The sequence below is a fragment of the Sebastes fasciatus genome, chromosome 11 (genome assembly GCF_043250625.1).
Source record: "Sebastes fasciatus isolate fSebFas1 chromosome 11, fSebFas1.pri, whole genome shotgun sequence".
Taxonomy (NCBI): Eukaryota; Metazoa; Chordata; class Actinopteri; order Perciformes; family Sebastidae; genus Sebastes; species Sebastes fasciatus.
Window position 1 is genome coordinate 27,753,141 of NC_133805.1, and position 23,100 is coordinate 27,776,240.

Consider the following 23,100-nt stretch of genomic DNA (forward strand, 5'->3'; position numbering starts at 1 on the left):
TGATCTCTGATTGGTCAGTAGGCGATGAGTTGAGCTCTTATCTGGAACATAACCTGCTACGGAGCAGGTCAGCCGTTCAGCATAAGTTACCATGGAGATCTACCCCGGTAAGAAGTGAACCAACTTCGTAGTACCGAAAACCCAGGGTTAACCCTGAAGTTACCTCGATAACGCCAAATCCTGCTTCGTAGTACAGGCCTCTGGTGTCTCCTGTGTCTTTGTTGTGTTCAGTCATTGTTCGTGTGGATTATTGCTCTCTAAAGTCTGCTTGTGGTTGTCTCGGCCTCTGCTAATTGTGCTAATTATGCTAACTTTGCTCTTGTGCTGCTGCAGTTGCTAAATCTTCTTCTTGTCCATTACATTATAGTGCTTTCATGCTACTGATTGCTTTGTGACAACATTATTGGTTGTTTTTGGCGGTTTCCTATTGACCCAGACTCTCCAGCAGAGGGTTATATTGCATATTGACTGTAGGGATGTAAAGATTAGTGTTTACACATGAATATTTCCCTGTAATAGTGGCTTTATGTGAAATGCAATGCTTTTGTTACACATAGGCAGGGTCTAAAATTAAGTTTTTTTCCTCACATGCCACTGTGCCAGGTCACTGAACATTTCTACTAGCCACACAATTGTTTTGTCTGCCACCTCATTATAAACACTAGGACTGTGTATTGGCAAGAATCTGGCGATACGATACGTATCATGATACAGGGGTTACCATTATAATACGATATATTGCAGTACTGTAAGTAAGGCGATATATCGCGATTTTTAAAAAATCTAATTTTAGGAAAACTGTCATAGTATGAAGAACATACCGCCATATGTATAAAAATGTTTTACTTTTTTATGCAATCAGATTAGTAAGATCTGCATTTGCATTTATCACAGAGGACGCATATCTTTGCAAATACAATAAAGCATTGACTGAGTTAATCTTTGTAAACTATTACCTACCTATCTGCCATGGTGGCAGGTGACCTGAAATTTTGACCTGCCACAGCCAACATTTACCCTGTATTTGGCAGGTGGCTAGTGCTAATTTCATTCCCTGCACACAGGATATATAGTGAACACGCAGACACACGGTGCCAGACAGAAAAATACTTCTCCTCCCATTAATGGGTTTATGAAACAGCTTTCTATAGTGTGCTATTCTTCATATCATAATTACTTCTAGACTGCTGAACTTCTGTTCTATTGTTAATGCGGCTGCTTATCAACGCTACATAACCTTGGGTGTCTTGGATTGTAATATGCTGAAGTTAAGAATAGAGTGCTACAGGAATGAGTCCTAAAACCAAGGCCTATTGAAAGAGCCTGAGACACGGGCGGACACGAGTCTTGGGGTATGGGGTGTAATACATGCGCAGTGTAACTAGAGCTGCTGTCATGCGTTGCTATTGGCTCAATTTCGGCAAGCGCAGACCAGATTTTACGCCGCATGTGTTGTACCTCAAAGATATGACGCGTTGATGACGCATGACCTCTCCCGTTTCCGCACTCCTTGCCTAAAACCCGGAAATGAGTTTGCATTTTAGCACTTCCGGTTCCGTCGTCTGGAAGTCAATGGATTTTTTGAATGGGTTTTTAGTTAGATGCCTAAAATAAAGTCTGTGGTTAACACAAGCTTAAGAGATATTAATGTGTTATTCTACGATTAAAAAGTAAATATCCCACTCGTCAATTTTGAAGCTTTTATGTCTTAAAAAACAACTAACAAGTGGCTAAATTAGATTACTAAAACGTCATCACGCCGACTTGTCCGCCTTCACAGCCTCGTTTTGTGTACTTGCGCTCATGCCAGGGTGGTGTAGTTCGTTTATAGCCTATCATTTGCTTTTTACTTCTAGCAATTGCATTTACACCTCAAAAATCGTGACCCCAAAACTGTGATATGAACCGAACCGTGAATTTTGTGAACCGTTCCACCCCTAGTTCAGATGGACGGTAACATGCTAAAAGCTCTGCACTGTTTACCCAACTAGTCTACTCTAGTTGATGTTTTTGGCTGGACAGCAGAGGTCCAGCCAAAAAACGCGTTGCTCCACTCAACTGGCTGTTCAAACTTTGACGAACCCTCTCGTGGAATGCATGTGATTGGTTCCTGGTTTTCTGATTGCCGTTTCAAACAGGAAATAACATGGTGGTCTGCTCGTAAACTTTGTTATTCCGTCTAAACAATCCACCAAAAATCTACTTCTGAAAACATTTTGCACATGTGTGTCTGACCGGCAAAAAACTTGGATATATGAGACTACTGAAAAACCGCCCGGTTTCGATCAGCTGCTGATTGACGGTTCATCTCTAGCTGTTAGTTTAGGAAGCGCTTGATTCATGCAGCAGAGTTTTCTATGAGCGGAGCATTTTAAACGTCAATATTGCAGTTGATCATGTTCATTTAATTGTGGGAAGCCAAAATCGTGATCGCTATTAATATTTGATTTATTGTGCTGCCTTAATTTGCTGGTACAGTGATGTCAGCCTTCTAGAGAAAAACTCACAGGAAGGAAGGAAGAAGGGGGGAGATTTATGTTTTGCGATGACACAACCTTGTCAAATAGCCAGATGTGCTCTTAGCTGAGTATTCATGACCCACTCTACAACCCCCGGGCTGAGACCCTGAGCTGCCAGAAGATGCATCAAATCATGTACAGCCGCCACAGGAAATCAAGGAGTGCACTACTTTTGGTAGTTTAACATATTACATACTAAGGATTTTTGGCTTCAGCTCAAAATATGCAGCTGAGAGTCAATTTGTGTGCTTCCACATGTATTGATCTCTTAAGGCTAGTACTGTATGGCCCAACAGGAAGCTGGTGGTCTGCAGAGGGATTACAGTGAACAGAGAACATTAAATTGCACTTTCTGTGTTGCCAGGCAACTGTACAGTAACATTTTATCAAGTCAAACTCTCACTGTGTCGTCGTTACAGTTTTTACAGTCACTGGTAGGCCACACATGACGGCATTTTATCTCTCTTTGAGATAAAACCATTAAGTCTGAATGCGTGATTTTGTATTATAGTAGTTTTTGTAATGTGTTCTGCTGTAAACCTGCACTTCCGTAATCCCACTGTGGGATTATTCATCCTCCTTTTAAATCAATCTCTCTCTCTCTCACTATAACTAACTCACTCCCACAACATAAAAATAAGCGTTTGGCAGTGAGGATGTTAGAGAACACATGGGACATGACCTTAATGTGCTGTAAGAAGCTTAGACAGCTGAGCCTTGCATCGACGCCTTTGGCTTTCTCCAGAAAGTTAAAGTAATTCTGTGCTTGGGTGTCTTTTTAAATTGCTTGCACATCTGTTCAACTCACCACTGTCTTTTAAATCTTGAAATAATGGAAAGCCTGAAGAGAGTTTTCTATTTTTGTATATATTGTTTGTGTTCTTCCCAAACCTCATGTACAAAATGTGAAATTTAAAAAAATACTTGTCTTTAATCCAAATTACAGAAAACATGTTTTCTCACTTACTTATAATCGTGTCTACTATGGCTGTCAATCGATTAAGATATTTAATCGCATGATTGTCCATGATTAATCACAAATTAATCGCACATTTTTTATCTGTTCAAATTGTACCCTTAAAGGGAGATTTCTCAAGTATTTAATACTCTTATCAACATGGGAATAACAACAACACAGGTACTGCATTTAGCAAATGGTTTGGTCTCACATATCTAGATAAAGAATATCTTCAACCAAAAGAGGAACGTTAAATAGTCCTTCAGAACAGCAATATTTCTTTATACCTTTACAGTATCTGTTATCCCCGGTCTTTGCTTCTAAATTCACTAGAATCATTTTTATCTCGAATTTCAGATTAATGTTACATGAATATCATTGATCTGCAAATCAGCTGCTTGTGGCAGATATCCTCAGTCATTAATATTCCTTTGTTCCAGTGCTCAACATTACATTTTCCAGTTGAAAGAGTTCAACTCTTGTCTCACCTTTTTCTTTTCTCTCTGAGGTGGCTGCTTTTACTAACAACCACAGAGAGTCCAACAGTTGCTGCAGGTTGTGTCACTTTATACTGTTCTGGAAGTGTCTGCCAGCTGCATCCAAAGCAGGTTTTAATCTTGGTTTGTTTAATTTTGTCCGCACTCAACATTTTGTTTACAAAAACAAAATACTCTGACAGACTGGACGGACACTTTGTCAGAGGGTTTTCTGTCCAGACTGCAGTTCAAGTGATAGAAGTTGGTGGTGAGAGAAGCAGGCACGTAACTTGAAGCCTGAAGCTCAAATAAAAGTGTACAGAGAAAGAGTAACAACCACCGTCAAAGCGGCCTTGCAAAGGCATTAAATCAGCTGTGAGTTTATTTACTAGTGCTGAGAATATGAAACTGCAGTATCGACAGAACTGAGTTTTTGTATTTTCACAATATGAGGAGTAAGAAATCAAGCAGAAGCCTCCAGTGAAGAAGTAATAGAGTATATCACAGACATTTCTTTTTTTTTTTAATCGAGAATGACGCTTTTTTAGTCCTTGTAGCAGAAATGTGTCAACATCAGCAGGTTGTTTGTTCGTAGCAGTTGGGTAGAGGTTCTGGGAGTGTCTATGGCCCTGTTCTGACCTGGTATTAACATGCGTCCTGGGTGATCCGATCACAAGTGGACAGCTCTCAGTACAGGAGTGAACGCACCAACAGTCCAAAACTCAAATGAATCAATTTACATTGATATAAAACAGAAAAGCAGCAAATTCTCATCAGGAAGTATTTCTGTTTGTTTGTTTGATAAATGACTTGAATGTTAAATGTGGCACTATACTATATTTTTATTATTACAAGCAAAAGACCAGAATCAACAATGTTAGTTTATCTCTAAATGTTTTCTTCCCTGTTGTGGTTCTCAGCCCCGAACCCATTCATTGCTAATGACGATATATATCTATACCTCTATCTATCTATATACTGTATATATATCTATATAGATAGACTTGGTGTGTCAGGTTAGTAAACAGTGAAAATGTTGCCATGGTTACTTCCGATAGACATAAACAACTGTGTAGTAGTATTATTTGTTTGGCCACCATCCACAATTAGTTTGATTTTTTTTGCAGCTGTGAGCTGCTCCTCGGTGTCCTTGTTTCCTTTGTGCATTGCATTGTGGGAGAATAATGTACATCTACAGCACATGAGTTTTTTTTTAGACTGCACAATGTCTGGTTTGAGTATACTTCATTTTGTGTATACAGTACATACTCAAATCCTAGAATTAATATGTAGCATTGATTTGTTTCATCCACACAAATATAGTATATATTATAAAGCTTACTGTGCTTCAGATAGGACTGGGCAATATCGTGATATGAGACAAGATATCGCCTTAGATTTTGGATATTGTAATATTGTAATATGGCATAAGTTTAGTCTTTTCCTGGTTTTAAAAGTGATTTAATTTTCTGAACTTGCCAGACTGTTCTAGCTGTTCTATTATTTGCCTTTACCCAACTGGTCAATATGTCCACATACTTTGTAATTGCCCTAGTTAGAGCAACTAACGTTATATTTCACAATAACTCCACAGTTAGTTGATCGAGTTCATTTATTCTGTGGGACCACCGCAGCCCCTAGACAGTGTCTTAGCCCACTAACGTTGTTAACTTAGCTGATGTTACTTGTTTCATCATGTTAGGCTAAGGTTGGGCAGCTGAGAACTGTTCAGGTTTTTCCCGAACTCCTAGACATCGTTGTCAAAAGTAACGTTGCATAGAAAGTAAAGGTAAAAATAGAGAATTGGACAACTTGCATTCAAACTCACACATATTGTATGGAGACGCCACCGCAGTAATTGTGACTTGTTTACTTCCGGTTAGGGATACAACCATCTGACTTTTTCAGTCCCAATACTGATACCTTTGGGTATCGATCCGATACCGAGTACCGATCCGATACCAGTCTTTAATTAATAAGCTGTATGCCTCACTGTGTGGAAGTCACTGGAATCATTCTTTTATGTGTAAGGCAACATCAGGCTTGACTTAAACAGGAATTACAATACAGGTGTAAACCTTTTTAATGCAGCAACAAATTGGACAAAACCTAAACAGGAAATAAAAATTCCAGTATTAATGTATAATGCCATCGATATCCGATCAAGCTATTTAAGTCAGTATCGGCCCGATGTCCAATCCGGTATCGGTGCATCCCTACTTCCGGTACTTCCCCGGATTCGTGTATATATTAAGTAACATAAATGCCACACTGACCTCGGGCAGCTGCTCTCCTCTCTCCAGGACGTCTCGCAGGTGACGCCCTCTGTCACCTTGAGACTGCAGCTGGGTACACAGCAGGTCACCCAGGGCAATGCAACGCAGGCCGAACCTCTCCTCCATCCGCTCACACTGGAGGGATTTCCCTGAACCTGGACCACCTGAGAGAGCACACACACACACACACACACACACAACACACACACACACACACACAAAGATACAAGCAGGGGTCAGTCCATCTTCACAGACGAACAAGTAATCACTGAGGCAAAACACAAAGTGAGTTGAGGGTGATGAAGAGGAAATTGAGAGGTGGAAGAAGAGCATGAAAATATGTTATGGCTGGAAAGGATCTGTCCTGTGTAAATATGATGTCACGTTCTTGTTGTAATCGGAGCGAATCGGGGAAAACAACTCAGAAGGAATCGGATGCTCTTCGTGGGGGAGAGAAGACTTTGCGTTGCAAACAGACAAAATCATGCAGATTCACTTGAAACTCCTCCAGCTCACTTCAGCGTCAGCGACCAGCCCGCCGTGGACTAACTCAGATCTGGCTTTCCGGCCGTCCGTGCTCTGGCGGGAGGTGGAGAGCTCGGCACCCGGCAGAAGCGCCTCCTCCTCCAGCCAGGAGCAGAGCTTCCCCTTGCTTCTCTGCCGGTCCCCCGTAGGAGCCAACACCGATCCCACGCTGCTGGAGACACAGGCCATATTGCTGGGCCAGCTGGAGGGAAGGGGATGCACGGGAGAACCAGAACCAGGACAAAAGCGGGGCAGACTGTCAGACCCTGCTGCAGTAAAAAAAAATGTAGGTTTTCTAAAGGGACTCTGGTGCTTGGAAACACTACCACTTTTGTCCTAAGGGGCCGCCAAAATCAACACAAAATGATAATGAAATGAAAATGAAGACAATAAAAAATAACCTTAAACTTGAACTTGATTCATGACATTGCATTACTAGAACCGTAATGTAAAACAAATTACACACTGCATTCAAATTAGCATGTAAAAATGTCACATAGAATTGCAAATGCAACCTTCCTACAAATGTAGAGATACAAGATGCCTGCAGATGTAAATACATGAACACAAACTCTGCAAACACAAACATACAAACTCTAATGAGAGTTTTACACAAGTCGGATCCTTTCTAGCCATAACCAAGAAAATGGAATAGGAAATAGATGGTATGTGTGTGTGTGTGTGTGAGAGAGAGAGAACTTCGTCTTATTGTGAATATTAATGTAGAAAAAAGTGATAAGTGAACTGTATGTGTGTGTGTATGTGAATGTGCACATCACATGTCTGATTCATTGCTGAGATTCAGGTTATCACAGATCATTATCATCTCCTCTAACTGAATCTACCTGCGGCGCCACCTTGGTTCAATAACACGCACGCACCCACGCATGATATTATTTTCAAATAAAAGGTGAATGTATTTGCCATTAATCATTGTGTTAACTTGTTTATACCCATAAATAATTTATCCCTGATTCCCTTACAAAACTTTGAGGAATCCTGACCTGCTCTGTATCCAGCTATTTATTTCACAGAAACACGGACTGAAATTATTCTGATTTTGAATTTTTACTGTATCGATTTCAAGACATTGAATCGTATCATATCGTATCCCTCTAGGTGAGCCAAATATCGTCCTTGAATCGTATCGGAACCATGGAGAGTGATACGTAGCGTATCGTTGTAAAAACCATCGTTAAACCCCTACCTAGCACCTAACCTGCAGTGAAGTGCTTTACTCAAGTACTGTACTGAAGTACGAATTTGAGGAACTTGTACTTAACTGTATTATCTTTTCTTGACACTTTGTACTTCTACTCACACACACTCACGCTGTGATTTGCCGGCTGTGTGGAGGTGATAAAGGAGCCAGGGTGGGAACTTCTTTCTTGACACAATTATTTCTGTCACCTTTCATGTGAATAAGTGTTGAGAAAAAGCTTTTGAAAAGATGGGAGGTGATTGGTTGTTCTTAGTGGTTTTAAATCAAGTGTACTTGAGGAGCTCCAGGATAAGCATCTATTTCGCAGATGGCCTATCTCAGGTGGAGAGACTGAAATGAGTGTTTTTTTCACCTTATTACATTATACAAATGTAGCATCTCCCCCTTCTCTATGGCAGCTGGCTTTTCACTCTTTGAGTGTGGCCGTTTGGAACAACTAACATTATCGATTTCTGACGAGGTTGGACGACACAGCGTATGAACAAGTTCTTTTCTCGCCTAACCTGGCCCTTAATAATTACTGGGTTAGGTTACGTTGTTGCTAGGGCTGTCAAAGTTAACACGATAATAACGTGTTAACGTTAATTTGTTTTAACGACACTAATTTCAACGTCCTATTATCTTTGGGGACAACAGGGTAAACATAAAATGAACATGATGATATGTTTTCAATGTCCTGTACACATGCTGTACGCATCGGTGTTCTTTGGGGTCAATTTGACCCCAGGCTGTTTTAGCTGTATAAAAAATATAAGAAATATCAACATTTTACACACATTTGTTTTGGTTGTTTTGGATGATATTGAGGTCACTATAACATGCAATTTTATAATCTTCAAAAAAGCTTTAGGGTACTAACCTAACATAACCATAACTGTAGTAGTGCGAGAACCACTGATAGTTCACACGACATGGGGGAGGGGGAAACATCATTCTTGCGAGAACTTTGATATTTCCCACGCTGTGGGGGCGGCAAAATATGGTTCCCGTGAAGATATTGATACTTCACACAACATAGGGGTGGAGCAAACATATATCGGTTTGCACAGCAGCCTTCTAAACCATTTCTCTTGGTGCTCTGTGTGCTCTCTCTCAACTGCAAATGACTTCTAAGCAAAGGTTTTCTGTCAATGAGGTGTTGTCACGTCTCTTTAACCATGAAAGTGACATAGAGGAGAATGTGTCTGAGACAGAGGATGATGTTGAGGAGGACCCTGATTATGAGGCATCCTCCTCTGATGAGAATGAGACCCTCAGTGTTGACCCTCCTGTTGTCTCTCAGCCACCAGCAAACACACTACCTTCCAAAAATGGAAAGTTATTATGGTCCTTCTCCCCACTTGAACAACAGGGTAGACTTAGTGCTGCTAATGTCATCAAAATGGTTCCAGGCCCCACCAGATACGCTGTCAGCCATGTCCAAGACATAAAATCAGCATTTGAGCTCTTCATAACACCATCAATCGCAAAGGATATGCTTGAGATGACAAATTTAGAGGGGAGGCGCGTGTATGGGGACAGTTGGAAAGACTTGGATGTGACCCTCTTGCAAGCCTACATTGGGTTGCTCATTTTGGCAGGAGTGTACAAGTCAAAAGGCGAAGCAACAGCAAGCCTTTGGGCTGCTGACACTGGAAGGGCAATATTTCCAGCCACCATGTCTCTAAACACATTGCATGTTTTCTCCCGTGTCATACGCTTTCATGACAGAGAAACAAGGCAGGGCCGACGAGAGCGTGACAAACTCGCAGCAATACGGGATGTATGGGACACGTGGGTTCAGCGATTACCCTTTCTTTACAATCCAGGCCCCCAGGTGACTGTGGTTGAATGTCTGGTTGCATTTCGTGGGCGCTGTCCCTTCAGACAATACATGCCGAGCAAATCGGCCAAATACGGTATCAAAATATGGGCAGCATGTGATGCACAGTCCAGCAATGCCTGGATTATGCAGGTGTACACTGGTAAATCCCCTGGGGAAGCACCTGAAAAAAATCAGGGCATGAGGGTGGTACTTGACATGGCTGAAGGACTGAATGGTCATAACATTACATGTGATATTTTTTTTACATCGTACGCCCTGGGTGAAGAACTGCTGAAAAGGAAGGTTACCATGTTGGGGACAGTGAGAAAAAACAAGCCGGAGCTTCCCTCTGAGCTGCTTGTGATGAAGAACAGGAAGGTAACATTTTCAATGTTTGCCTTCACTGACAGAGCTACTGTCGTTTCCTATTGCCCCAAGAAAGGGAAAAATGTCCTGCTGATGAGCACCATACACAAAGATGCTGTCCTGAGCAACAGAGAAGACAGAAAACCACAAATGGCCTTGGACTACAACAAGACAAAGGGAGGTTGTTTTATTCAAAGGGCTATTTAGGTAGTCAACAACAAACATAAAGTACCTGACACATAAACTTGGGTAACAATTTTAATTATAATCCTTTTCTGGAGGTTTAAATTGCTGGGGTCAAATTGACCCCAAGGATAAAAGATGTTAGTAAATTTGAAGGTAACAGGAGGGTTAACACATTAATGCAATTGATCTTCCAGAGGTTGTACCAGGCTCAGTTTTAAAGCTATGTCATACTAGCTCGTTGCGAAAGAGGCTAAATAACGCTCCAAACCTACGCAAAATTTTGGCAAGGAAAAACTGGCATGGCCAATTTCAAAGGGGTCCCTTGACCTCTGACCTCCAGATATGTGAATGAAAATGGGTTCTATGGGTACCCACGAGTCTCCCCTTTACAGACATGCCCACTTTATGATAATCACATGCAGTTTTGGGGCAAGTCATAGTCAAGTCAGCACACTGACACACTGCTGTTGTCTGTTGGGCTTGAGTTTGCCATGTTATTATTTGAGCATATTTTTTATGCTAAATGCAGTACCTGTGAGGGTTTTGTAATTTTTTGTGTGTTGTTAATTGATTTCAAGCATATTTGTCAATCCCATGTTGATAAGAATATTAAATACTTTACAAATCTCCCTTTAAGGTACATTTTGAACAGATAAAAAATTTGCTAGCTGTTGCCCAAATCTTGTCATGGATCTCTCTGTTCCAGTGGATTTCGCCGTTCCTTTTTTTTTTCCTTAATGTTATATTGCCTCCAGAATAATATAATTATTTTTTTTTAAATGGCTGATTTTCCCCTTTTAAGTTACATCTTAAAATGCCAGTGTGTAGGATTTGGCGGTATCTAGTGGTGAAGTTGCAGATTGCAACCAACTGAAACGTCTCTTATGTGCCAAGTGTAGGAGCACTACACTTCATCCACCATTTAGTAATTACATTTTTTACAGATTTCCTTTAAAATATTTAAAAATATTTCAGCAGTCTGTCTGCTGTGAGGTCTGCAGGTGTTTTATTGCAGGTTAACTTTATTACATGGCCATGAAGCTGTGTGAAGCATCAGACAGTGGTGATTTATCTTAAGCAGCCTTGGGCACAGTAATAAAACTCAGGATGTTCTTCACATTCATCAGTATGCTCCTCGAGTCCGAGTGTCGCTGCCCTCTGCCAAAACCAAACGTCCTTATCACTATTTCCTCTAAGAGCGAGGACTGATATGAGCAGGGCTCCACTCACCCGGGGACGACCGTGGAGTCAGGAAACGCCAGAGGGGCCAGTTATGAATTCATTCATTGTACAGTCAGCACATGTTCACCAACTGTATATATTTCACCAGCCCCCACGCCCCCTCGCTAGAAGTATTCCTCTGCTGCTTGACACCTCTGCCAGGAAGTAGATAATGACCCACCAGGGCTGAAGCAAAAGCCCTGAGAAGCTTGTTAGGGACTCTCCTTGTTAGTAATGTCGAACTCCAACCTGCTGTATAAACTGGCTCTGTGGGTAAAGACAGATCTCTGTCTGAGACCATTTGAAATATAGGTTAACTGGCCTTGAGAGACAAAAGCTTTAGACAAGATGAAGTGTATTTATAAGCCTTTGCGCTGTTTTATACTGTACTAAAACGGCTGTTGCTTTTCATATAGTTAATGTTCAGCTTCTCCACTATAATGACTTATTCACCACATACACAGGATTATTTTTAGTGCTCAGGATAAGTGGGACCTTTACAGCTGCACTTAAACCTGAAATAACAGATTTTTTTTGGCCACTTTGGGGGGCAATGGAAACAAGTTGTGAACACAACAGACTTATTTTAAGTTTATATGGAGAACTTGTTCGCAAACAGCCGCTTATTTTCACATCCAACAGTTACTGAGCAACATTATCAGTAATTTAGAGTCATGCTTTGGCCACCTAGTGAATATAAATCCAAAATTGACTTTCTTTTTAACTCTGTTTTTGGTCTCTACCAACTCCTGAAGGAAATATCCAACTCCTTCGTTGCTAAATGCTCTGCTTTTTTCCCCAGATAGTCTCTAACCTTATTTATCAGCTGTTTGGTGCTGAGCAGGTAGTGTACAGTGGGTCTTTACAGCTTTTTCTCTGAAAATAGCTTCCTGCTTGGCCGAAAACAACACTATTAGAGTTGTGAGAGTGAATCAAAACAGTGAAGTCGTGGGCCGAACAGCTAAACAACGAGCTCATGAAACTCCCTATAAAGCTCCGTAAATCTGAGGGGAGCTGCAGACTCTGCAGTCATAATTCTATGTAGATTCATCACTTCTTAATTGCTACTGCTTGATATCAGTAGCATTTGAGACTGTTGATCATGGCCTGTTATTACACCACCTCCAGTATCTGATAAGACAACAAACACAAGGCTTTCATCCAGGAGACTGCTGTTTGTGTCCAGTGCATCACGTTACAATCAGCTGTTTGTTCGTGTCCCATGTTCAGAACGTTCAGTGTCATTTTCACTGTACAAACGTAGTAGTTTTAAGCACAACCATATAGTTCTTTCCTAAACCTAAATAAGTGGTTTTGTGCCTAATCCTAAAGTGATGCCAAAGGTAACTATAGTGTTTTTGATGCCAAAAATAAAATGACGCCAAGGGGTGTGACATAGTGGTGGTATGTGACGAGTTGGGATGAGAACATGTTGGATAAGCATCAAATTTGAATGAAACTTTTGCCTTCTCATCATGTATTTCATAATAATAACCTGCTTGACTCTGGTTTACCTCAAGGCTCCATCCTAGGTCTTCGTCTCTTCTGTATGTTATCATTAGGTGAAATAATTCAGAATTATGAGTTCCATTTTCATTGCTATGCGGATGATACGCAGTTATATATGCAAATTCAAACCAGTAAATCCATCAAATCTTCACACTTGCCTGTCTGAACCTGAATGTCTTCAAACTTGAAATGCTCATTGTTGTACCATCCAAACACATACATTTATTTAAAGATGTCTCCTTGGATCTTGTGGATGGCTGTGTGATTTCTCAGAGCGAAACAGTTAAGTCTTGGTGTCATATTTCACCCGTCCTTGTCACTTGAATGTCACAATTAGTCCACTAAACTTAACTTATACTGCAGCTTTACAAGTCAGACAATTTGGTGAGCATTGGCAGACGTCTACCCTCTGCTGACCACTTACTAGTCTCAACTAGGCGGAGGTTTAGATTTGATAAAAACCCACCATGTGTGAAGAGCTATGTTTCAGTATTTTCCTTGATAAGAGCCAGATGGATTGCATTAGATGTTGATGGAGCCGGAGACAGAGACGAAACGAGGCAAAGAGGGCAGAGGACCATATAGATGGGGGAAAAATATCTCTGGTAATTTAGTTTTTGAATCCATTCCTGCTACATAATTATTTTTCCATCAGAGCCTCAGCAGATAAGACTTCGATGTAAAAGATAAATCAGTCCAAATGACAAAGGACACAAGCTTCTTTCCTCCACTAACTGAGATGCTTCAATTATTGACAATCAGATTGAATCTGCTGTGAAGAGATTATTCTTTTCACTGTCACCCTCCACTAAGTAGAAGAGACCGAGGACTTTGGAGGACGTTCTTTACTGATGTCAAAAGAAAGTATTTTTGAGTGATAAACACAGACTGTAGTAAGACAGACTTCATTTCTGGACTTCAGCCACTGGTTTCTGCAGAGACACAGTGTTCTGGTTTGTTCATTGCCATCTTGTCAGTTGTTTTGAGCCAGAATTTCTAAATTTCTTCATGCCTTATTATCCACTTATTGGAATAAAAAGGTAAAGAATCTCACTTAGGAGAAGATAAGTCAGCTATAACTAATAGGGAAGCAACTAACAATGGTCTTTATCATACATTTTTATTTGATTAGCTGAATAATTGTTTAGACCATAAATAGGGATGCACTGTTCCAACCTGGGCTTTGAGTATCAGCCGATACTGAGTACCGATCCGATACCAGTGTTTAATTGATAAGCTGTATGCCTCACTGTGTGGAAGTGACTGGGATCATTCTTTTATGTGTAAGGCATAGGGATGTTAATAATTAACCATTTAAACGTTAACCTACATTAAGCATTTTAACCGATTAACACTATCGGTTAAACGGTTAAAAGAAATGTTAATAATTAATTAAAAAGCTGAGAAAAACTCGTCACTTAAAGGAGAAAAAGCTGGTCCACCTTAAGAGCCCACCTTAAGAGAGTCTGAGCTGGCGTTACAGATACAGGAAGTTGGCTCCCGTCTAGAGCTCGCTTGAGCGGAGTAGTAGTAGCCTCGTAGCATTTATTCACCGACAAATAAAGTGTACACACACTGTCTGCTACACCTACGTTCACAGCTATAACGCCAACGACAACACACACACAGTCTGTCGGACACTCGCTAAAGTTACGCCGTGCTGACAGACTGTATGTGTGTGACAATGGTGAGCACGAAGCTACCAGCAGAGCCACAGATGCTAACGCAGCACAAACACACACTGTTTGCTGGACAATCGCTATCGTTAATCCGGGCAGACAGAGTATCGTTAATCCGGGAAGACACACAGCTGACAACCTGCTAAACTAACCTAATGTGGGGTGGAAACTTTTATTAGGAAAGTGGCTGCATGTCACACCACACCAACATTTTAGAAATCTTTCCAAAAGGGCAAAACCTTTGGCCCTACTTTAGCAGGGGTCAAGCAGTGAGCGGGGGTATGTGAGCCATGCTCCCTTTTTGCTTTTTAGTAATCAAGTAGTCCTCTTACGGTGTTCATTTTGGGTCTTTTCATGCAACATATGGAAAAACATTTTAAAACTACGTTAGACTAATGTTAATTGAATTTTTGTTTTGTTTTTTACTTTACTCCCTTGATACTTTGCCTTGCGGACCGTCTGCTGATTACCTTAGGCTGGCGCTGCCTAACCCTGCGAAAAAGAAAATCGATGATATGATAATGTTGAATGAAAAACAAATGTGCACAGGGAAAGCACCTGTGGTTGAAGCCACGCTCGTCAAGTGGATCGATAATGCCCGGTCACATAATGCCCCCAAGGTGAAACTTTGCCGATCCTCAACCGGCTCTACGGCACACATGCAGACCGGCGCCCGTCTCCCTCCATGCCGCTACCAAGTGAGAGAACGAGGAGCCAAAGGGGCGCCGCTCTGCATGCACGCTTGCACTGCAGAGCCGGCCAAAAACAGCAATGCCTCACCCTTGGTGAGGGAAAAGGCAGAAGAATTGGCAGCAAGGGAGTAAAAAGCGAAGTGGTCCGTTTCATTACTTTGTATTCATGTAATAAATATACAAATGTCAATTAGAGAAATGCATGAGAAATGATGCACAATAACAAAATTCGGTTATAATATTCGTCCACTTACAGTAATCAATTTGACTCGAACAGACGTGATCACTATAAGTGGTTTCCACTGTACTTAAAGTAGTTCCAAATAAATCTTCTCCTGTTTGATTAATGATTACTACAAACTAGACCTCAGCTGTTTTAAGAAGTTACTGAGCCTATAAAAGAAAATGAAACTTTTGTCTTCAGTGGGAACCAATGGACTTGGGGCTGAGAGTCATAGAGTATGTAGGGAAGTCAGAACGTACTGAGAGAAGGACTAATCAATTGTTGGTTTTGATCTTTACATTTGATTATCTTACAATAGGAAACACCAGCCTTTAATCCTTTAACACTGGGCTGTGGTGGTTGCTGTTTGTTAATGACATTCTTGGTTTTCATCAAGGGCCACCAAAGTGCAAAATTGCCATTACAAAATTATTAAAACAACTGATAATGTAAAAATAGTATTTTTTTGCAAAGGAAGGAAACAGAAATGAGGATGATGGAAGTGAAGAGAGCAGCGGGACATGGAGAGAAGATGAAAAAAGACTGAAAGCTCAGGCACCAGTGAAACCTCACATTAGCATTTCCCTCAGGCATCATCTCTGCCTTCTTTCTGAAGCACCGCTGCAAAACACGGCTTCAACTTTTCCACCAGTTTTTATAGATGGATAAGCCCACATAAAGTCAAACCACCTAAAACCCCTCTCTCCCAACTTTTAATTAAAACACTTTTGAGAACATAGATGCCTATATAGTATTTTTCCTGAATAGACTTTTATTAATTTTAAGATTCTTTATACTTCCTGGTTCACGATTAAGTGGATTAAATACTGGGATGTGGGATGTATACGAATTACAGTGTATTACGTTTCGTAGGTATAGCTAAGAGCGGTGTATGAGAACAGCCTGCTTAATTTATGGACAATGTTTTATAGATTTTCAGTATTATCAGTATTCAGTATTCAGTAGTACTACTTCATTCCTTGAAGGCGCCCTGATACTCGGTATCATCAGCATTTCAGAGGGCAGGTAGATGGGCAGCAAGTGACTCTGAGCAACTTCTTCGTCACCAGATAAAAGAGCAGAGTCTGACAGACAGCCCCCTGAAGCTGCAGCATCAGCAGCAGTAGAGCAGGTTTGGAAAAGAACAGCAGGAGACGAGGGGACATTAACTTTTCATTTATAAGTGAGGGAGTCTAGAAACAAGTGTTTTCAAAGTCAGCATCATGTCAAATGTGGCTGGAAAGAAAACCTGTCCTATATGAGGTGACACAAAACTGATCCCCCAGGCAGGATTCAGTTCATGTGGTACACAAACTACCTGCTCCACCAGATGAGTCATCATGAGTGAAAAGTTGGTTTTACTTGCACTACATAATTTAGTCCTTGCAGTTGTTCTTTGTTGCGAAGCACTTTGTAACTTGACTTTTGAAAGTGCTCTTGAGAATTTGAAAATGCTATAAAACACAATATTAAGGGGTTCATATTATGAAAATGTTTAAAGTTAAAAGCATCAAACTGGGCACTTTGAGAACAAAATTACGAGGCTAGATCTATGAAGAACTTGGTACTCTAGTAAACGATTTAATCATAAAGGTTGTAGGGTCTTGAAAGCTGATGGCAAAAAGTCACACAGCATAAGCATGGTAAATGAAACGAGGTGCCGACATCGCCGCAACCCATTGCACTGAGGACAGTCCGCCTCGGTTGAGAAGTGTAAAAATATTTTCGTCTCATTATGAAACTGTAGCGGGCTGGATGTCAGATCATTTTTAATTCATTTGAATTAGGCTACATAGTGGTTGATTATGATTGGATAAAGATCCACAGCCTACTCTGCTCCGCAAAATGTGGAAACGAAACAAATCTGTAGAGTAAAAAATACTTCTGACACCCTCCAGTCTGGACGGAATGATTAAAACGTCTTTTTTTTTTTTTACCGTGTTGCAATATACTGTAGGGGCATTTACGCAGATACAGTACTGTGGGACCTTAAAAAGAAAGTGGAACAGGGCAGTAAAGTGGGGCTAATGGCCCCCCTACTTCCAGCGCCCATGCCTACTACATATACGTATATAAGTTGTTCATATTCATGTAACTTTTCATAGTGCTAACGGTCTGTGAATTGTTTCACGTATTGCTTCTAGCAACCTGCAGGCTGAACAGTGAGCGGTGAAAGGTTTAAAGGACCAGTGCGTCACATTTAGGGGGATCTATTAGCAGAAATGGGATATAATATTAATAAGTATGTTTTCTTTAGTGTATAATCACCTGAAATGTTGTGTTTCCTTTACCTTAGAAAAAGCCGTTTATATTTACATAGGCAGTGGTTCCTCTTCAAGGTATGATCACAATTTGCTGGAAGCGGAATTAAATCATGCATGTAAGCCGATGTGGCCAACCTTTTCATTATATGGTATAAAATCTGCTCAGGAGACACATGCGAGTCGAGGTGACATTTGTTACATGCAGTTGGCATTTTCCTCCAATTATCTGCTCCTGCCGAGGGAAAGCTCCTGGTCTAACTCAACGTCTGTTTGTCAAACATTCACACAAACTGGTGTTAGTACAGATCAGTGGAGATTTGTCATGTTGGTTTTCATGGAAATGGGGTTTACACACCAATACACATAGCCGTGTGAAAGAGAATACTGATTAAATCATCTTTTAATGACCATATCTTTAGTATTGGTCCGTGGTAGTGAAGTGAACGGTGGTTAACAGAGACTCTGTGTGTCCCTGTTCTCTCATTAACCTTTGCCTCTCTCCTGCCTTCAATTAGCAGACTGAGCCACACCGCTTCACTGTCACAGCATGATAATTGATCACAAAAATACACCGCACTCTGCCTCCAGAGAGCAGAAATAAATAAGGATACGTGCTCATCTGCTGTACCTGAGCAGAACTTTGAAGCAGTAGTGTTAGTGTATTTCAATTCTGTGAGGCATTTGACTTTTATTTTCTCTACATTTCAGAAAGAAAAGAGAAACCTCGCCAAAATGTCTGGAATTTCTCCATATACAATGAATAGCGAGAGATGTTCTAGATGACACTGAGAGCACCCAGGGGAATGTTCTGAGTATATGGGAACATTTTCTGTTTCAGAACTGAGTACACTACAATAGAATAAAGTGCATTTGGGTATAACACAGAAAACAAAATCAGTCTCCCATTCATTGACTATGGAGCAGCTCCAGACTTTATACCCTATGACATCACAAGTTTGAGACTTACTTCTCTGATCTCTGGCTTTGGGAGGTATTAGTTCACAAATATTGATTGAACGTTCCTGCCATGGAGACAACATATTGGAATTCTAGCCACCGGCTAAGCTGTCGCCATTTTGAGAGCTGTGCGGAGGCAATAGGAATGCTCACAATCTCGCATTTAGCACCTTTAAGCTCATCAAATATTGGTGTTGTCGGAAAAAAATCAAATCTAAATTGTATTGCTGCAAACAACAAATATTTTTTATTACCGAGTCATAATCATCGTTAAAAAATGTCCATCAAAATGTCCCAGAGTATAAGATGACACATTCAAATAGCCTGTCGTGTCTGCTCTACAGTCCAAAAACCCAAAAGATATTCCATCCACACGATGAATCAATTATCAACATTGTGTTAACTTTCTATTAATAAATGGTTTGTCTAACTCTACCGTACAGTAAATGTCAATTCAGAAAAAAAGCCTTGTTTCAGCTTGGTGACGCACTTTTCTTTTAGATATCATCCAGATTCAGGGCCATTCTCTACCCTCAGCTGATCCCAGAGAAGGGAAATAGCCCCGAAACTGACAGAGGATTGTAATTATATGCAAATCATTTAAAGGTGCAAGACTGCTGGAAACAGCTGCACACCGACTTATTTATTCAAATACAATATACAATATTATATATACAGACTATATTTTGATCCCAGCTGGATCCTCATTGGTTCAAAATGTTTATCATGTGGTTACCATAATAATAAAATAACAATAAACTGATAGGCTGCCATAGGTAATAAATATCTCAAAACAAGTCATCTTCAAAATAACAATAGAAGATAAATAGTCCATAATAAATACACCCATTAGTAGTATGTGATAAATAAACATATATACATATTCAAATGAAACTAACTAATTAAATTAAAGTTACATTTTCACCATAAAATCTACAAAACCTGTAGGATGACAATAATAAAGACTCACCTAAAATACTGTTTTCAACACTTACTTTGATGCCTTTTGTAAGTGAAGTTTTGAATGAGGACTTGTAGTGGTGTACATTACATCTTCAACTTCTGTTCTCTTCATATGATAATTAGGACTGACCACTCTCAGTCGACTAATTGGTCGTTGTGGTCTTAGTCGACTAAGATTTCTTTAGTCGTTTAGTCGTTTTTTATGCTTCTTTAATGCTGAATTATTTCCAAGAAACTTATGAGCACATTTCTGGTGAACAAAAGATTTAAAATGGAGCTTTTGTGTGATTCTTTGTGGAGAAACTCAGCTTCAAAGATCTGATTAAATCAACTTATCAATTAGTCGACAATACTGTATGAGTCAACTAAGAATTTCTTTGGTCGAGCACAGCCCTAAGAATAATCAGTGCCTTCTTGTTTTCTGCTGATGAACAGTGTTGAAATGAGCCGTGAAATTCTACAGGAGCAAAGGTTTATGCTGAAACTTTTTTTAATTACTTCATTAACTTTGCTTCTGTTGTCTGAATCTAGCGAGAGCCTCTAATCTGAACATGTGTTCCCCTCGAGCGATCAGAGCTACAACAGTCCGAGTTTAGTTCACTTGAAACATGTAGATAAAGGTCAGCTGATCAACTGATCGGTACCATTCTGTCTGTGTGCATGAATGAGGCCAGTTTAACTACCAGCCAGCCCAGCAGTCAGCAGCTGCTCATTATTATCCTGTCTGTGTGTGTGTGTGTGTGTGTGTGTGTGTGTGTGTGTGTGTGTGTGTGTGTGTGTGTGTGTGTGTGTGTGTGTGTGTGTGTGTGTGTGTGTGTGTGTGTGTGTGTGTGTGCTTGCTTTCAGCTCTTTCTAATGAGGTAGGCTCCACCCGTGCTGAGGTGTGTGAGTTTGACTACATGTACGTACCCATCATGAAGATGACCTTTGGTTTCTTCTGTTCTGTACAATAACCTGTCAGAGGAAAGAAAATCAGAGTTTAACATGCGGTGCAGATCCACACACACACTTTTAACAGACAAACTGTTTTGTAAATTTGTAAAAATGTATTGACATTATTAACATATTACTCTTTTGAATAAATTACGAATTTAATGCATGTTAATGAGCCTCTTCATTTACATAACATAAACAAACATAGGATCCCTTAAATTCACTCATTAAAGAATTGTGCCCATAATATGTACTGAGCACAATATTTACAGTTGAAAAATTAACTAATAAAAGCCTGTAAAATGAAGATAAATAACCCGTCACCAATGACTCATTAATTCCTATGTATTAATCAGAGCTGTCAATCGATTAAAATATTTAATCGCGAATAATCGCATGATTGTACATGATTAATCGTGATTAATCGCAAATTAATTGGACATTTTTTATCTGCTCAAAACTTTAAAGGGAGATTTGTCAAGTATTTAATAATCTTATCAACATGGGGGTGGACAAATATGCTTGCTTTATCAATTACCAACACAAAACAATGAGAAATATGCTCAAATCATAACATGGCAAACTCAAGCCCAACAGTCAACAACAGCTGTCAGTGTGTCAGTGTGCTGACTTGACTATGACTTGCCCCAAACTGCATGTGATTATCATAAAGTGGGCATATCTGTAAAGGGGAGACTCGTGGGTACCCATAGAACCCATTTTCATTCACATATCTGGAGGTCAGAGGTCAAGGAACCCCTTTGAAAAAGGCTATGACAGTTTTTCCCCACCGAAATTTTGGTTTAGAGCGTTACTTCATGACAAGCTAGTATGACATGGTTCCTTAGGTTTTGTAGTTTCATGTGATACCAGTATCTTCACTCTAGCTTTAAAACTGAGCTCACTACAACCTCCGAAAGATCGATTGCGTTACTGAGTTAAGGAAATGAATGGCTATAAAACGATTTTGCGTTAACGCGTAATTATCGCCTTAATGTTGATATCCCTAGTTTTAATTTGTCCTTAATTCACCTGCACGCTTTGTTACCTTAACTTAACATTCTTTTAACATCAAATTGTTTTAGTGCAGGACAATATTTTATAAAAAATAGGTTATTTTCAAAAGGATGACCAAATCAAGAATTTTCTTTTTCTGCTGTTACTGACCTTTATCACAGTGAACTGTTTGACTTGTCAACTTTTCAATGACTGAAGTATCACTGTGACTACAATTGACTACTGTGTCAATTAAGGGTCTAGTGTTTAATGTATTGTCCTTCATGCTAACTTGCAGTATTAACTTACAATGCTTAACTCGATGCTAAAGAAAAGGGTTAAAGCAAAAATTGTCAAAATTTCATCTAAATTGAAGTCCGTTTTGCTGGTTCTGTTTATATTTGAAAGTGATGAGCAGCAGCAGTTGGTTTAGAAGAAACAAAAGTTGTGTCCTAATCATTTATATACAAAAATTAAATAAAGTATTATACACTAAGGTATATACTAAGTATATCATGGACCTGCACAGACATTTTGAACAGGCAGTGGCTCAGTTTTAGAAAGGGGCGTTCCCTCTGAATAACTTCTCTATACTTGCAGAATATCATTTAGCAATGGCATTTGTCATTATTAATGTAACTTGAATTTAGCTTTGTGAAGACAGCGCAATCACCAAGATTAAAGTCGTGTAATTTGGTCTCATATAAATTGTTATTATAATTATATTGTTGAGCAACTACAACCTCAATCACTGAAAGAAATGAATGCCGACATTTACATCTTTAAACGGGGGGCATTACCGGGAGCGTTCTCACAATAAGCATGAGATAAATCTGCAGTGGCAACAACAACAATTATACCAGTAATGTGTGTGTGAGCTCGTCCCGGCTAATCTTTTTGCAGCTTTTCGAAAAGTAATGTACTTTAATTTCTTGTACTAAAAGAACTTATACAAGATGTGGACTGGAAGTGTGTCAATCAAACTACATCTTCACCAGTGACCACACCCAGCATCAGAGCCATTTGGCTTAAGTGAGGAGGAGAGCGAACAGTTTGTTGCTGTGTATTAAAATGCATTTCATGTTATAAACATGGCTCTTGCAAATTTGCCAGCCAACATGCCGACTAAACGCAGCGTTTGGTCTCCTTTTTTTTTTTTTTTTTTTTGGGGGCATTTTTTTTATGACAGGACAGTGGATAGAGTCGTGAAAGGGGGGAGAGAGAGAGTGGATGCGGAAAGGGCCACAGGCCGGATTCGAACCCGGGCCGCCGCGGTCGGGACCAAGCCTTAATACATGGACGCCCGCTCTACCAACTGAGCTAACCCAGGC

General features: G+C 40.1%; 1 protein-coding gene and 1 long non-coding RNA gene across 2 annotated transcripts in view; one reads left to right on the top strand and one right to left on the bottom strand.

The window, feature by feature from the left end:
- The window catches only part of ak5 (adenylate kinase 5), a 111,344-nt gene that overhangs the window by 10,021 nt on the left and 78,223 nt on the right, over positions 1-23,100 (bottom strand). The window contains exons 10-11 of the mRNA XM_074652020.1: positions 20,750-20,794; positions 6,230-6,393 (exon numbers count right to left, since the gene is read on the bottom strand). Coding sequence (XP_074508121.1) covers positions 6,230-6,393; positions 20,750-20,794 — 209 coding nt within the window. The remainder of the gene's footprint in view (positions 1-6,229; positions 6,394-20,749; positions 20,795-23,100) is intronic.
- The window catches only part of LOC141777599 (uncharacterized), a 68,279-nt gene that overhangs the window by 2,630 nt on the left and 42,549 nt on the right, over positions 1-23,100 (top strand). The gene's annotated exons all lie outside the window — the stretch shown is intronic.